General features: G+C 49.0%; 1 protein-coding gene across 11 annotated transcripts in view; it reads right to left on the reverse strand.

Moving 5' to 3' along the window:
* Nucleotides 1–15,781, reverse strand: part of NRAP (nebulin related anchoring protein) — a 70,631-nt gene that overhangs the window by 33,923 nt on the left and 20,927 nt on the right. For 10 of the 11 annotated variants that reach the window (XM_040486485.1, XM_040486490.1, XM_040486486.1 and 7 more), the window contains 9 exons: nucleotides 15,251–15,355; nucleotides 9,899–9,997; nucleotides 8,531–8,635; nucleotides 7,272–7,379; nucleotides 6,924–7,025; nucleotides 4,917–5,114; nucleotides 4,250–4,354; nucleotides 1,470–1,568; nucleotides 192–296 (listed from right to left, as the gene is read on the reverse strand). In XM_040486485.1, the coding sequence (XP_040342419.1) occupies nucleotides 192–296; nucleotides 1,470–1,568; nucleotides 4,250–4,354; nucleotides 4,917–5,114; nucleotides 6,924–7,025; nucleotides 7,272–7,379; nucleotides 8,531–8,635; nucleotides 9,899–9,997; nucleotides 15,251–15,355 (1,026 nt within the window). The remainder of the gene's footprint in view (nucleotides 1–191; nucleotides 297–1,469; nucleotides 1,569–4,249; nucleotides 4,355–4,916; nucleotides 5,115–6,923; nucleotides 7,026–7,271; nucleotides 7,380–8,530; nucleotides 8,636–9,898; nucleotides 9,998–15,250; nucleotides 15,356–15,781) is intronic. The other variant, XM_040486488.1, reaches the window with a different exon arrangement.

Raw genomic sequence — 15,781 nt, forward strand, 5'->3', positions numbered from 1 at the left:
CAAATCTCCCGCCAGCTCGTTCCTAGGGAAAGTGGTCCTTCCCTCCCCCTACAACTGGCCAGGAACGAGGTCTGCTGGATGAGCTGTTTACAACGACCGGATGTGTGGAACCCCAGGTGACAGAGCACAGTGGCCAGGCGCCTACGCGGGAAAGCAGAGTTTACAGCCGCCCCCGCCCCCTCTGGCCATACCTCACTGAGATTGGCAGCGTTGGCTCGGGCCTGTAAGAAGAGAGGCTCGTCTTTGCTGATGCTGTACTGATGGACGGACTGCTCGTTTCCTGCCTTGTAGGCCACCTGTCAGGAGAGAGCACTGGGTCAGGAGCAGGTGGCGGGGGGGGGGGGGGGGGGGGGTGGCACGGCATCTCGGGTGTGCCTTCAGATCTGCTTGGCGTTTCTGCGACCTGCACGGGGGGGTCCGTTACAAAACCCGCCAGACCAGACGCTGGCCAGCAGACGACAGCAAATGGGGCTTAAGGCCGGAGAGGTGAAGGCAGAAGGCGAGGCAGTGAGGAGCTGCGAGAAGAATGTGGTCAGGGGACCAACCCGACCACACTGCCAAGGTCCCTGTCTTCACACGTCGCCCTTGAGAAGGCACTGAGCTTCCCAAGCTGTTCCCATCTATGCTGTCCACGGCCACAGAAAATAACCCGCTGCAGGGCTCAGGTGGGCCCAGGCTCCCCGAATGAGAAAAATAAGAAGCATTCTCTGCCCCCCGGCGCGCCCCCCCCCCCCCCCCCCCCATCGCCAGTCCCAATGCATTCACAGGCAGTGACACCTGGAAAGCGAGCAGTGACCAAAAAGACAGCACAAGTGAACACCTGCTCCATGAAAAACGTACCCCTCTGTTCTTTCTCTCTCCCCTGCCCTCCCACCCCCCAACTTGAGTTTCCAAAAGGCGGCTTTCTGATGCCCCTGAGCTCGTTGGTAGCGTCCTTTCCGGCATGTGTCCCTGGACCTTTATGAAGGACGACTAGGACGGTCCTGGCCACCCTGCGGCAGCTCCAACACGTGCTTGGTGTACGTGCACAGGAAGTGCTCAACACTGATGTGCAAACAACATACATGGTGTTTCACTCCGATGCCGCCCATCTTGGGGCGCATGTTCCCCACCCCCCCCCAAAGAGAATTCTCTCCCGGCTGCAGAAAGACAGAGCCTGTGATGAGAGGTAGGAGGAGGGGGAAGAAAGAAGAAGAGGGCGAGACGGGGCAATACCGAAAGCCGAAATGAGTAGCATCAGTCGGCATCTGTCCTCACAACCAGCAGAGAAGGGAAGTGGGGTAAGGCAGAGAGAGCTGGGGTCCGGTGCCCGGAGATGGCCTGCAGGCTCTGGGAGAGCCAGGCCCCACCTGTCTAAAGGAGAGGCTCGCTGGTGCCCGGATCGTGTCCGGGCAGCACCTGCTGTGGTCTCAGAGACGCCCGGCCCGTGACACGGCAGCACGGCGGAGAAAGGGCAGCTCGGGACTCACTCCGCTCTGCAGCTCCTGGCTCTTCCTGGCGTGTGCCATCTGGGAGCTGTCGGTCACACTGGTGAACTTGAGCTCGTCCACCCTCTGCCTGTAGTTTTTCTGTTTCCAAAGAAAAGGGACAGCGTGGCATTAGGGGTTGGCTGTCCCCCCCCCCCCCACGACACTCGTGCTTACGTCCACACGCACACTTTCAGTGACCCGTGCATCTTCTTGGGGGGAGGGGGACCGTCACGGCTGGTCCGGCAGCTTAATCGGGACCACACAGGCCTGAGGCAGCCCGCTCTGGTGAGCCTCTTTTAGTTCCCACCCTTGAGTGAGAACTTGAGCCTCTCCCTCAGGAAACCCTGTTTCACCTTATGCCCTGGGATGCACCCATTTTATAAATCAAGATCTGACACAGGAAAAGTGACATGGAGGGAACTTGGCTTTACAACCAGGAAGACGGAAGCCAAGTCTCGCGCCTCTGCCCCTCTCCAGCTTCATGACCTTGGGCACCTCTCTTGATCACCCGAGCTGCTCTTGCTACAGCGGCACAAAAAATAGAAGCTGTCTCACTCTGGGGTGGGGCAGAGGCTTCAATGCCATGCTTTCCACGAGTGGCGTCCGTGGACACAGCAACGGTTCACATCAGCCGTCACCGTTAGGCATGGTGCCATCACGGCTATCCAAGGATCCCCTATGCCATAGGGAACGGGGACACCGGGAGCCACAGGTGGGAGGCTGGCGGTCGGGTGGGATCCAGCCTCCCAGTTCCTTCATGTCCCAGATCGCCGAGGTCTCGTCCTCACTGTGTCCCCGCCTCACACCCACAAAGTAACTGGCAAGATTTCAAATGTGCTAATTCTGTCTCCCCACAGGGACTTCTTGTCCCTGCCGGAGGTTAGTTCCTCTGGCTTTTCCACCGGAGGTGCCAAAGTGGACGGGAAGGGCGGCCGCTGGGGGTGGCTTCACTGAAGCAAAAGCCTCGTGTGGCGGGGAGAGCAGAGGTGAGCACCACACCAGTTCTGTCAGCAAGAGGGTCACGGGCACCACCTGAACCCAGAATCGGGTCTGGAATATTGGAGACTCCGAATCTCCTGCCTTTAGGGAAAAAAATTCTCCAAAGAGACTTGTACTTTTCGTCTCTAGTTCCAGTGTGTTGAATGGGAAAACTCCTTCACCACATAATTGAAGGAAGTCGCATCTCCCTCCCACGGTTGGAAATTCCTGATTATTCCAGGCTCTGCATGGGTCAGATCATAAGAAATTACTGAGGAGCCAAGAATCCACCCTGGACAGGGCACAACAGAAACATAAAACAGGCGAAGAGAATAGTGTTTTCCCGGCCCTCGAGGAGCTTAATAATTCGTAGGCCGAGGAAGTGAGACAGAGATGGAAATTCCTAGGGCTGGAGGTCAGCTGGTTGGGTCTCCTCATTACACCTTTATCCAAGGCAAATGGGGCTTGGGTTTTCTCCACTTGGGAGTTCAGCACGCCTGAACTGAGTCATAGGAACCCTGACCTATTTCTATATCCTAACCTTATTTCTTTATTTCTTTTTTTTTTTTTTTAATTTTTTTTCAACGTTTTTTATTTATTTTTGGGACAGAGAGAGACAGAGCATGAACGGGCGAGGGGCAGAGAGAGAGAGGGAGACACAGAATCGGAAACAGGCTCCAGGCTCCGAGCCATCAGCCCAGAGCCCGACGCGGGGCTCGAACTCACGGACCGCGAGATCGTGACCTGGCTGAAGTCGGACGCTTAACCGACTGCGCCACCCAGGCGCCCCTATTTCTTTATTTCTATATCCTAACCTTATTTCTTTATTTCTATATCCTAACCTTAAGCGTGTCTGTGTCTGAGAGAAGGATGAGCAGTGGAAAAATAAGAGTCATTTACAAAACGCGCTTCGGGGATGCAATACCACCTAATGGTCAGAAGCTGGGGCATCGGGCCGAACACACTGGGACAGAGCCCAGCTCTGCTCCTCCCTCGAAACTCTCAGTCCCTCTTCCCTCACTAAAATGATCTTCACCGGGGAGTAACAGTGTCTCCTCACACAGGGCCGCCGTGGGCAATGAATGAGCAGTATGCACGCAACGTCCTCAAAGTGGTCAATCAACGACAGCAACGGCTGCGGGACTGTGCAGCTGTTATCACTATTATCACCATTTGCAAAAGATATGCCGACTCAGCCTTCCTGGTCCTGACACAAGAATTCCCTGTGAGGATCCCAGACAGAGCTCCTGAAATAGTCGCACTTCCAAATGAGATGCCCTTCAAAAGTCTTCCTCTGCCGGCTGCCAAAGCCCACTTTGCCTGGTGGAGAGAGAGCCGCAGGGACTCTCCAACACTCCCTGTTCTACACGACAGAAAGGGTCGGAAGGCTCGAGTGACTTGACCGGAGTCTGCAGTGAGTCGAAGGCACAGCACCGGGAAGAGTGCTGACCTCCAAACAGCAGACCCTCTGATTCAGGAGGCAGCACGCACGCCTCACGTGACAAACACATTTTCCCACGTGCTAATCGACTGCGTATTACAACCCTTCTGGATTATTCTTTGGCTGCCCCTGCTCCTCTATGTAAACTGCTAAGGCTTCTCACGAACGCCTCCCCGGATGGGGGAGGGCGTGCAGAACATTCGTCAGGGTGCCCTGCAGGTGCGAAACGAAGAGGTCCTCCTCTGAGTCCCCCTCAAAACAAGCCAGGGGTCTGGGGAGGGGGCCTCAGGGGAAAAGACGGTGTTCGGCGAGTCGCGGGCTGAGAACCACTAGGAGCCGGGGGGGCCCGAGCTCAGGTTACCTCGCTGATCAGCTGTCCCGCTTTCTTGGCCTGCTCCAAATTGAGGCTCCCCTCCGGCAGCCACCCGACTCCTTTCATCCACGCCAGGTCGGCCTTGTACTGCAGCTGCAAGAGAAAACCCAAGCTGTAATCAGACGTGTGGGTGCAAAGAAGATGGGAGAGTTCGGAAAACCCTTGTTCTTGCATTTGTAGAACTGCCCTGGGCTCTTTCATAGTCGGGCTGGACTCTCCTTGCCAGGCCACTGGCTCACTTTGTAACCAGCAGATCATCTCCCACCTTAGTGCTCAAACACCACAACCGCACCAAAAAGAGGGCTTTTCACACAGTTTTGACCGGACATCGTATCTCCCAACCTGCTAAATTTCCAAGATTTACTTGCCATTTTCAACGCTCGCCTCCTCCTTGCTCAGCGCCGTGATCAACACATCTGGCCTTCTGCACCAGCGCTGAGCCCCAGTCCTCCCCCTCTTGCCTCTGCTGTCTCGACTGTATCTAGGGCTCAACCTCCCCACCCACCTTCCCTGCGGCCGACACATCTCAGAAGTTCTTCCTAGTCCTCGGGGTCACGGAACAGACTCACGCACAGGTTCCAAATCGCTCTCAAGACGTGCCTGTGCCCAACCGCGAGAGGTGCAGGAAGAGAACCAGCATTAAGTAAGGGCTCACCTCGCTCTGGAGCCCGTAGGCTTTCTTGGCCCACTGAGTCTTCATGTCCTCAGGCAGCACAGTGTATTCATGCAGTTTTTTCCTGTAGTCCAGGTCACTGGCCAGAGCTTGGGCCTTCTTAGCATGCTTGATGTGTACCATGTCCATGGGTAGGTGGAAGCGTGTCTTACTCTCTTCAAAGCCTTTCTTGTATTCGACCTTGAATGTACCGACAAGGCCCATTACTTGAGGTCTGCCTTTGCAGAAGCGGTTCAAAACACAGAAGAGCAGCCCGGGCTCTCACGAGGAAACGACAATGTCACTCATCTGTCAGAAAGGTGGGACCCAATTTCTGGCTCGGGAAGGCGGTGCTGCTGAGGAGCTGAGGCCCCACGCTGCTCTTCCTCTGGCAGGAATGCCTCTCACCAGTATGAAATCTTTCTCCCTGGCTTCTCCAGGAGGAGAACGCTCGATCTACGGTTTCTGCGAACCTTTACGAGGCAGAATAACAGAGCTTGGGCTGCAGAGCCAGACAAGTCTGAGGTCAGACCCGGTCCACCCTTTGCCAAGTGGATGACCTCTGGGGCTCATGTTCCTCAGGGGACTATTGCGATAAGCAAGCAAGATAGCAGCTGAAACCTGCTAAGTGCAGGGACTGGCACAGAGCAACCACTTGGCAAACGTTCCCAATGAGGATGGCAATGACAGTGGTGATGTCGGTGGTGACAGCGGTGACAGGGGTGATGGTGGTGTGGTGGTGAGGAAAGGTGGCATGCCACAGCGGAGTCAGTATGGTTCCAGAAGTTAGACTTCTAGGATCCAATCTCTACCTTTACCACTGACTACTACACAAGTTTGGGCAAGACACCATCCTTTTGGCCCCAACTCCTCCCGCTGAAAATGAGAAGTATAATTCTGTTCTCTGTCTAACCTGCAGCCAAATTCTCAGTGTCTCTGTATAGTTCACGATAACGCACTTCACAGGACGTGTTCTGTAGGCACATCCAAAATGGCGACCCAGATGCCAACTCTCTCATTCTGTTTAAACCATGGCTCCTTAATGACTCACCAGGGAATTATATCTGGCTGTGCCACGCAGCCTGCACCAACTTGGAGCAGCCGCTGTGAAGCAGAAACTCAGTGCTCGTGTGTCCTTTTGGCCTCCTCAGCTTTGGCAGGGAAGACCTGATCTGAAACCGAGTAGGTCCCTCGTAGCAGAACCCTCCCACCCCAAAGGATTTCGGCAGGTGACGTTTACCAAGGTTCATCTCCAGCCACCACAGTCATTTACCAGCAGGGTCATTTCAACTGGTTGGAGTTTAGGCGACTCAGTTATCTGCTAAACATTCTGAGTATCAAGTGTGTCGTAGCCACAGGATTCATCCAGGACATTGTCACAACAGACAGGGCGCTTGGTGTCTAACTCTCCCCGTAAGAATTAAGCTCCGCTGGGGAGGAACCTGTTATGTGTTGTCCATTCTGATAGCCCAGGTGTCTTACACGGGATCTTGCCCATGTCTTACACGGGTAGCTGCTTGGTAAACATCTGTGGGATGAATAACTGTGGCCAGACACCTTTGTACCTTGAGCAGTAGAAAGAGATCACTGTTGGGGGCCCCACCTCTCATCTATTTTATTTTAATTTTTTTAATGGAGAGAGAGAGACACACACACAGAGCATGAGCAGGGGAAGGGGAAGGGGCAGAGAGAGAGGGAGACACAGAATCTGAACCAGGCTCCAGGCTCTGAGCTCTCAGCACAGAGCCCAACGTGGGGTTGGAACCCATGAGCCATGAGATCATGACCTGAGCCGAAGTCGGACGCTTAACTGACTGTGCCACCCAGGTGCCCCTATTTTAAAAGAACAGTATGCTTTGGCTAGATAAAGAAAGCAAACAAACTTCTCCCACCAACAGGGAAAGAAATTGTAGATGGAAGTCAATAAAAAGGTAGCAGTGAAGTAGGTCCTGGAAGGACTCTTAAAGTAGCACAAGCCCGAGAAAGTGTGGAGGACGGAAAAGAGTTTACCTCACTGCTCATCTTGGCAACCTGCAGAGAGTGCAGAAGCCTGGAGTCCGTAGTGCCCATGACTTTGCCTTTTGATTTTTCGTACTCTTCCTTATATTTAATCTTGAGAGAAAGAAAAAGGTTTACTGTGAGGGGAAAGGAAACTCTGCCATCGAAGGGGCTCTGGTATTCACAGGGCAAGGGGAAGAGTTCTGAAAACAACCTCCCCATCTTTCGCGAACCCAGAAGAAGATTAAAGAGGCGTGATGTTTACAACGTTAGCGGTCATTATTTTTTTTCCGCAGGGCCACTGACATTTTATCGGAACCATTTCTTAGGCATTTCTGAGTTAATGAGAGAAAAACCTACATTGCTCGCAAGCTCTCCGGAGGCTTTGGCGGCCAGCAGAGACATAGCATCCAGTTTCAGCTCAAATCCTTTCCCCTTGGCCTTGTCCCAGCCTTCTCTGTACTTAACCTGACGAACAGAAACACAGGTGAATAGGAGTCCCGATCCATCTTCCTGCCAAAGGTTACAAAGACGTTTAAAACGACGACGACGACCACAAAGCTGGTTTCTCCATCTGTTTGCAGACCAGAATCTTGCCTATGATGGTCAAAACGGTAACAGCAATTATCAACACGGTTTGTTGATTCCTGAGCTGTGGGGCCGTGCAGGGCAGCGGGGATGGGACGGGACAAAGAGAAGAGCCAGGTGTCCATCCTTGCTCTGTTGTTTCCTGATCGTGAGACCTTGGGAAAGGCACATTACCTCTTTCAGCCTTACTCTGCCATTTGAAAAAAAAAAAAAAAAATCTCCTATCATCTGTCTCAGGGCTGTTGTGGGGATAAACTGGACATAGAACATGAAAACAGATCCCAAGGTGGTAAAGATGGAAGGTATTGATATTACCATGGTAACAACACCTTCAGTTTATTGGTCCTTCCTAAGTGCCTTCTACTCATCAACTGTACATACGTTGCATTAGGCCTATGAGGCTCAGAGACATCTATGACCTCACACAGGTCACACAGCTTAAAAATCGCAGTGCCAGCATCTGACCTGGGGGATTCTCATACCAAAGCCCATGCCACTGTGTCCCTGCAATAAATGCGTCCTTGGGGGGGGGGGGGGATAATTGAATAATTCCATTTTTGGTTGCCTGTCTCAGTGTGCTGCACAGAGCAGGCATTCAATAAATGTTAGTTCCTTTTTTTCTTCTCCTGCCCCCATCTAGAACGAGAAGCCTAATCACAGCCCCCTTGTGACTCCAGGAAAAATCTAGTGACGGAGATTGATCTCAAAACTCGAATTTTCGCCACACAGCAAAGCACCGGTCAGAAGTCACCAGGACGAGGATGACCATGATGGTGATGGCGTGTGTGTGTGTGTCTGAGAACATGCTGTGCACATGCTCAGATCATGAGAATTACATTTCTACGATCAGTTTATCCCCCGTGAACTTCCACAGTCCATGAGACAGCAAAATTCAAAACAATAATGTGATGGGCGTCTCTGATGAACGTCTCTCCCCAAACACAACAGCCTCTGCTTGTTGGGACTGGTGCCCTCATCTTCACATAGGTTACGCACCCCCTACCACGTTCTCACCTCCACTGCTTGCTCACCTCACTGAATAGTTCAGCATTGGTTCTGGCCTTCACCAGCTGAGGTATGTCCTGTGGCAGTGTGTAATTCAACTTGTTTTTCTCATAGTCAGCGCGGTAATTCACCTGTTGGATTTAAAATCAACCCACAGGGTAAATGCAAGGTTTTTATACAGACAGGAGGTGAATTTTGGAGGCAAGCCTCTCTTTTTCACTTTCCCCTTAGGCCCAATAGCCAACAAGGAGTTTTTGGAAAATTTGACAAGGAAGCCTGCAAGTTTATGAGTGTTTGAAATCAGCTGATTAAAGAGGTCAAGTGACAAGTAAAACAACTCAAAGGCACACTCTGAGTTGTGAGTGTATAAAATATTTCCCTGTGGTTATTTCACCAACTCTCCTTTGAAGCACTATGGATACAGAACTTTTTTTTTTTTTTTTTTTTAATGTGCTACACCGCTGAACATCTCACTATAGGCAGAGTAGATACTCAGGGAGTAACTATCAATGGCTGCTCACATTGAAAAAAAAAAAGCCATCTTAAGTCACACACAAAAAAGGGCCGACCAGACATTAGGTGATTGCCAGTGGAAAAATAGAGCATCATCTGAAAAGCGTCCTTGGCCCCAAATTGAACCTGAGCCTGATCCAACCTATAAATCTAGCTACTATTTTATGGGACATTTGGAGGCCAGAGGAACACGTGAAGTCCACATAGGGATCGAGTAAGCAAAGTGCAGACTGTGGGAAACATAACAGGATAAACAGTCCAGTTTCTTCAATAAACAACTTGCAAGAAAGAAAAGAGAAAAACAGGAAAACTTAAAGATGAAAAGAATCTTAAAGAGCTATCAGCCATTCACAAGCATGGACCTCATTTGGATCCCGTTCCAAACGAACCGTAAGACAAAATGATAACTTTATGAGATCACTGGAACATTGAATGCTAATAGGACACTGGTGGCATTAAGAATTACTATTAGTTTTTTGGGGTGATATACTAAAATCATATAAATATGTCTAAGAATTTTTAATCATTTAGAGATTTACCCTAAAGTATTGATAGGTTAAATTATCTAATCTTTGGTCTTTTTCTTTAAAATAACACAAAATGGGGAAGTGGATGGGCATATAGATGAAGCATGACTGGCCACGAGTGGGTAGTGGTTGAAGCTGAGTGATGGATACACGGGGAGTCGTCACATTATCCTTTCTACACTTAAATATATTTGGAATTTTCCATAATAAACAGTTTACATTGAGGGGAGGTCATTTCATGGTTGTCACAAGACATAGGTCGCCATGAATGAAAGCCAAATCCTTTGGGAGCCAGATATCCAGGGGTCACAAAGCAATTGTGAATCCCCCACTAGGCAAGGACAGGTTACTTACATGACTCAGTTGCTGGGCATTGATTTTGGCTTGGACAATTTGAGGGGTGTTGGTCACAGAGCTGTATTTCAATTTGTCGATGCTTTGCCTATAGTTGACCTGGTTAAAACAAACAAACAAAAAACACTTTTCTGTAAGATTTGCTTATTAGTTCCCTGCCCCTAAGCTCAGCAGAGCTGTGATCCTCTGATTACTACAAAAAGGATCAAAGATTCCAACTGGAAACCAACAGACTCTCCAACCCCACAGACAAGAAAACCCCAACACATGGTAGAATTGAGTGACTTTAACAGGAGCACAGTGAGCCAGTGAGCACAGGAAAAGGTGCTCATCTACGTTATTATTGTTATGAATCAGAGAAATGCATATGAAAACTGCAATTAGACACTCCTCCGCTTTTGCCTGAAGAGTGAACATTTAAGCCACTGACTCTACCAAGGGCTGGCAAGGATGTGGAGCTGCAGAAACGCTCACAACACAGCTGGTGGAAGTGCGGGTTGGCAAAGCTACTTTGGGACCAATATGGCGCTTTGGCATACACACCCATACCTTAGGTCTCAACAGTTCTATTCTTACATGCATTCCCAATGGAAACACACGCACAAGGTCACTTTGTAATAATTCAAGCCGCCTATCTATGCTTAATGTACTTTTCTATATATGCTTTATGCTTCAAAAGAAAAGAAGTCTTTTTAAAAAGGGAACGAAAAATGCAAGAGGGACAAAAAGTCCAACTGATGCCATAGGCACATCGAGGTGGGAGGCGAGGGCGCATCAGTAGCTCTGGGCGAGGACGGTCTTCGCGTGGCTTCACCCTGTACGCCAGCCCCTGCCTGGCCCTCACTTCCGCCCCGTCGGTGTCCCTGAGAAAATGGCCGAAAGCTTCGCACGTTCGCGAAAGAAGAAGGGTGGGCCGTTTCAGAAGAGAAGGAGGTAAGATAAACCTCCAGCACGGCCTAGTGCACTGACTTCCAGGTTTCCCATCATTTCAAGACACGGGGGCTCGTGGGTTTTCTCTTTGGAAAGTACAATTTGCCCTTCAGAGACTCAAGGATTATTAGCCATTTGCCCATGAGAAGACATTCATTCAATTGTCTTCTTTTCCTCCAAACATCCACTAAGAGATGGATGATCTCCCTCCTAAGATCCACTGTAGACAGAATGCAAATTGAGCAGAGAGGTATAGGAACATGTCTGAGGCCTGATGGCAGGTGACGAGGGAGGGGGTGGCGGTGAGCTGCGCGAGGGCCCAGAGCCCCGCACAGGCGGAAGGGGAGCCAGGATGCAGGCTAGCGAAGACGAAGAGGCTGAAGGTGGGGGATGGCCTGTTCCACGGTCTAACCAAGGCCGGCCCTCAATCCAGGGAAAGGAGGGAAAACTTAACGCACCCCTAACCTATTCCTGACCTTCTTCCCTGCGGCCTGCGTGGTCCCCTGACGCTCATTCATTTGCTCATTCATGCATTCCTTCAGCAAACAGCCACAGAAGGCTACTCTGCACGGAGCGAGCAGACTTGCACAGTCCGTGCAGATATCTCAGCTGGGCCCTTGCTCCCGGGGCCCCAAACTGACCCAGTGGCTTGTGACACCCGAGCCCCTCTGCCTATAGGCTCCTGGCTAGGCCCTCCCGTCAGCGACACCCCGGTTTTGCTCATAGCAACCAGATCACTGAACACCCCACGCCCAGTCTTCATGCCTCTGTCGTATCGCCTGAAGCCCGGGACCCCGCCCGGTCTCCCACACAGTGCGGCCGCATCCTTCGGCCTAGGTCACGCCCAAGAACGTCACACCCCTTTGCTGTGTCCCCACTGTCTACTGGCACCTCTGCCCAGACCTCCACCTACCGCCTCTGGCCATACTCCTCTGGCCGCTGGCCCTGCCCTCCGCAAGGGACACCACTGCCCTGTCCTCCCACCAGCGGTCTGTCTAGAGTCTGATGCCTCTCATTCTATCCGCCGGCTGCTACTTCCTGTTGCTGCCTTCATAGGTGACAGCTCACCTCAGGGCGACTTTGCAGCCCAGAGGTCACAAAATCTGTGACAGCCGGACAGACCACTAGCTGGGTACAGGTGAAGGGCTAGTAGGGGCTAAGGGTTTGGCCTCATTGTTGGGGAAGCATTCGGGGGGGGGGGGGGGGGGGACTGTGGCAAAGGCCCGCAGCTGCTGCTCAGCTCTGGGAACCAGTTACGGTGCAACAGTGCGGGGCCCAGAATGATCAGATCTTCCAGTTATTCCAAAGAAACCCGAAATCTATTTTATTGTGTCAAGTCTTGCCATTTTTAAATGCTGACGAATAGTTCAACGTTTTTAAAGCCCAGTGACTCAAGTGAAATAGAGGGCCATTGTCTCCCGTGTCTCCTCCTTGTACTCACTCCATTCTTGCCTGTCCCACCGCGGGCTAACGACAATCGTGGCTTAAGAATCGTACTTCCCGTGCCTAGCACCACTTCCGGTGCCTCACACACAAGAATGCATTTAATCCAACCACCCTGCGGGCAGACGCTCTTATTATCCCCACCTTACAAGGCAAAAACGGAGTCCCAGAGAACTAATTTGCCCAAGGTCACCCAGCTAATGTCAGCCAAAGTGGCTCCCACTGTAAACCTGGCTTGCCAAAGCGAGGGTGCTTGGAGCGATTACTTTTTTTTTTTTTCTTTACAGATGAATCAGGGATCCCCCATAGCCAGAGCTACCATTGTTTAGACAGGCAAATATGTTCTGGGTATGAACAAATGACTTACAAATTAACTCCTAGAACAGGATCTAGGAAAAATTGAGCTTTCCCGACACTAAGCCACGGGGTATTTTGTTGGATTTGGAGATAAAGCACGGCATCGCTTTGTGCTTTTTGGTTAGTGGTCCAGGGAGAGAGGTTTTTGCCCACTGTGAGTTGCGGACATGGGGTATATAGGAAAAGTAGGAAATATAAAGTCATTTCAATGTCAACCATTAATGAGATTAGAGTGCAGTTGCTTCCTGGTGCATTAACTCAGAGGGGAAATTATCCTCTCATAATAAAGAGTCTATTAGAGTTCAGAATTATGCATGATAAAATGTCACGAAAACTGTATTTTTTTAAAAAGGCATATTCCTTCCCAATAATTCTGCATTAGTATGTTGCAGAGCACAATTACTCTCCTCTGCGGGACATAATTAACAGTCTCCAAGATTAATCACATCTCTGCAACATCACAGATGCTTGGCCATTGCTTCAATCTACTTTCTGAAGGAGCTCTTTGCTGAGGATGGAATCTCATTTTAATGCTATTAGTGTTGATAAAATCCATCTGAAGGGAATGCTCTCTAATTAAAGACGCACGCTTGTTTATTTCATTTCATAGCTATTTGACCACCTTTAGAGCCACCAGACAGAGGGACCATAAATGCTCTTGTAACGGATTCCCCCCAACTTCCTTCCCCAAACTTCCTTCTCCCAATACTTCCTGTATGTAAATCTCTACGTTCTGGGGTGGTAAATTCAAATTCACATGGGAGCCAGGAAGGGAAGGTAAAGGAGAATAAGATAACCCAGAGCAGCTGCCCCTCAGTCCCAGCCAGTTGCTATCATGCAGGAGCTAGGGTGGCCATTCCCAGCATTTTTAGATTTTTCCAGAAGAGATGAAAATATGAATTTTTACATGAACTCCCCAAATCTCTATATGTTGGTCCAATTACTTTTTCAACTCTGTGTGGTCAAACTAAACGTCTCTGTAACCTGGATCTGGCTCTTGGGCTTCTAGTTCAGAATCTCCCTCTGCTTCTAAATAGTATTTCGAATCCAGTCTGGTTTGATTCTCCTATCAGACTCGTGCAGCTGACCAGGCTGTATTTCAGGTGCGTGGTTTGATTCCACAGCCTTCCACAGACAAATGTAATAGCAAGTCCTGTTATAATGGGAGTACAAAGTTGTAGGAATCTCTCTCCACTTGACTGTGCTCTTAGGCATGACTGATGGAGTTCTACGGGCTGAGCAGACACTCGCATTTTAATGAGGTGCTCTTGGTCCTCAAGTTTCCCAGGTAATGCATGCAGCCAAAATAGAAAGGAAGTAGCTTAGGTAGTCAAGTGTAACCTTGGGTTTCATGAAGGTGATGTGAGAAAGTCAACCCAACCAAACTTCCTGGGAAAAGAAGAAGCAAAGCTCAGGCCCTTTATATTCCTTGACTTCCCATTCTTTGCTTTACTACACATTTGAAAAGCTTATTTCATTCACCAAACTATCCTTTGCCGGTGATTGTCCTTTGCTGTCCCGTAAGCCGTGTGTTAAACACTGGAGATGCCCAGCTGAACCCGACAAGGCTCCCTCTCCGAGCAAAAGGGAGAGCGACCCGAAGACCTATTTACCGAGAGCAACACCCAAGTCAACTACTGAGGTCATGCTGATCCCAAGGGAATGTAAAGGAAAGTAGCACTGGGCATTGAGTAAATATATGTTGAATTATTTATTAAATTATTGACTGGTTGGAGATAACCATCTCTGGCCAATAACTAGGATATGAACTCAGTTCTAAACCACCTTAACTACTTTTTAAGATAGCAGATGACTTTAATCGTTTTCTTTGTACTTTTCTGTATTTCCTAAATTGCCTGTAATAAGCATATACAGTAAAATTCTTACACTTAGAAAACAATAAATTTAATTAATTATACTTATTTCATTGGGACAAGTCAAACTGTACCTAAATAAAATCACCACTATAGTAATTAAGAAATACATATACTTTCCCAAGTGCTCCTGAGAGAAAATTGAGTCAACATTACCACTTCCTCTCAGCTTTTAGCTAGTTTATTTTACTTCCTGCAGTCCTTCAACGTACCAGACTCCAAAACTTTAAATTAAGAGAAAAAGAAGCTCCTCACTGCTAAAGAATGATTACTTTCAATGTGCCCAACAGCAGACATATTCCACCAAATTCTGTAAGGAGATACTGAAGAGCAGGTTATTTTCAAGATGGAACCAGAGTTGTCCCCACCTTACATGGAAAATCTAAGAGTTTCCAAACATGCACACGTGGGCTTCCTGGTGGGAAAGTTCCCCTTCTTAATCCCTTCAATCTGTTACGAACTGTTGTATCTTATCTCTTTCCATCTCGCTACTTAAGAATCACTCCACAGAGTTCGAGCCCCGCGTTGGGCTCTGGGCTGATGGCTCAGAGCCTGGAGCCTGTTTCCGATTCTGTGTCTCCCTCTTTCTCTGCCCCTCCCCCGTTCATGCTCTGTCTCTCTCTGTCCCAAAAATAAATAAAAACATTGAAAAATAAATAAATAAATAAATAAATAAATAAAAAAGAATCACTCCACAGGAGGAAGGGACAAGCAATAAAGCAGAAGGTGCTACCGGAAGAGAACTTACATCTTTCAAGGGAACCAGTCTCACTGTGGTTTGATAGGAAGGAGTAAGAGTGGCTGGGTAGTTGTAGTCCACAACATCGTGCTTATAATCAGCCTTGTAGGCCACCTGAAACACAAAGAAAAAGAAAGAAAGAAAGTAGTCCCCACTTTCTTTTGACCTTGTTTGAATGACATAGGAAACTTCTAAAAAGTAACAAGAAATAAAATTAATTCAGTTTCAACACCTCCAAGGAAAATTAAATTATGTTCGCACTTTGCCTTTAATTCATTTGAATTCTTAATTAATCCAAAATTAGTGAACTTCCGTCTGTAGCACATTTTTATTTTATCTTTCTTATTAATTATGGAACCCCTTACAAAGGGAAGCAGTGGCACATGGGTATATGATGAAAGAGCTTCTTGGCTAAACCCCCAGAAAATAAACGAAAAGTCAAGATTAAAATTTTTTTTTTCTATAGGTCAAATTTGACATTCTCAAGCAGAGAAAATTTGACCTTTGTATGTTTTAATAATGAAATCAGTTTCTTTTAAG

This window comes from Herpailurus yagouaroundi, unplaced genomic scaffold (genome assembly GCF_014898765.1).
Source record: "Herpailurus yagouaroundi ecotype Mexico unplaced genomic scaffold, PumYag 163, whole genome shotgun sequence".
Lineage (NCBI taxonomy): Eukaryota > Metazoa > Chordata > Mammalia > Carnivora > Felidae > Herpailurus > Herpailurus yagouaroundi.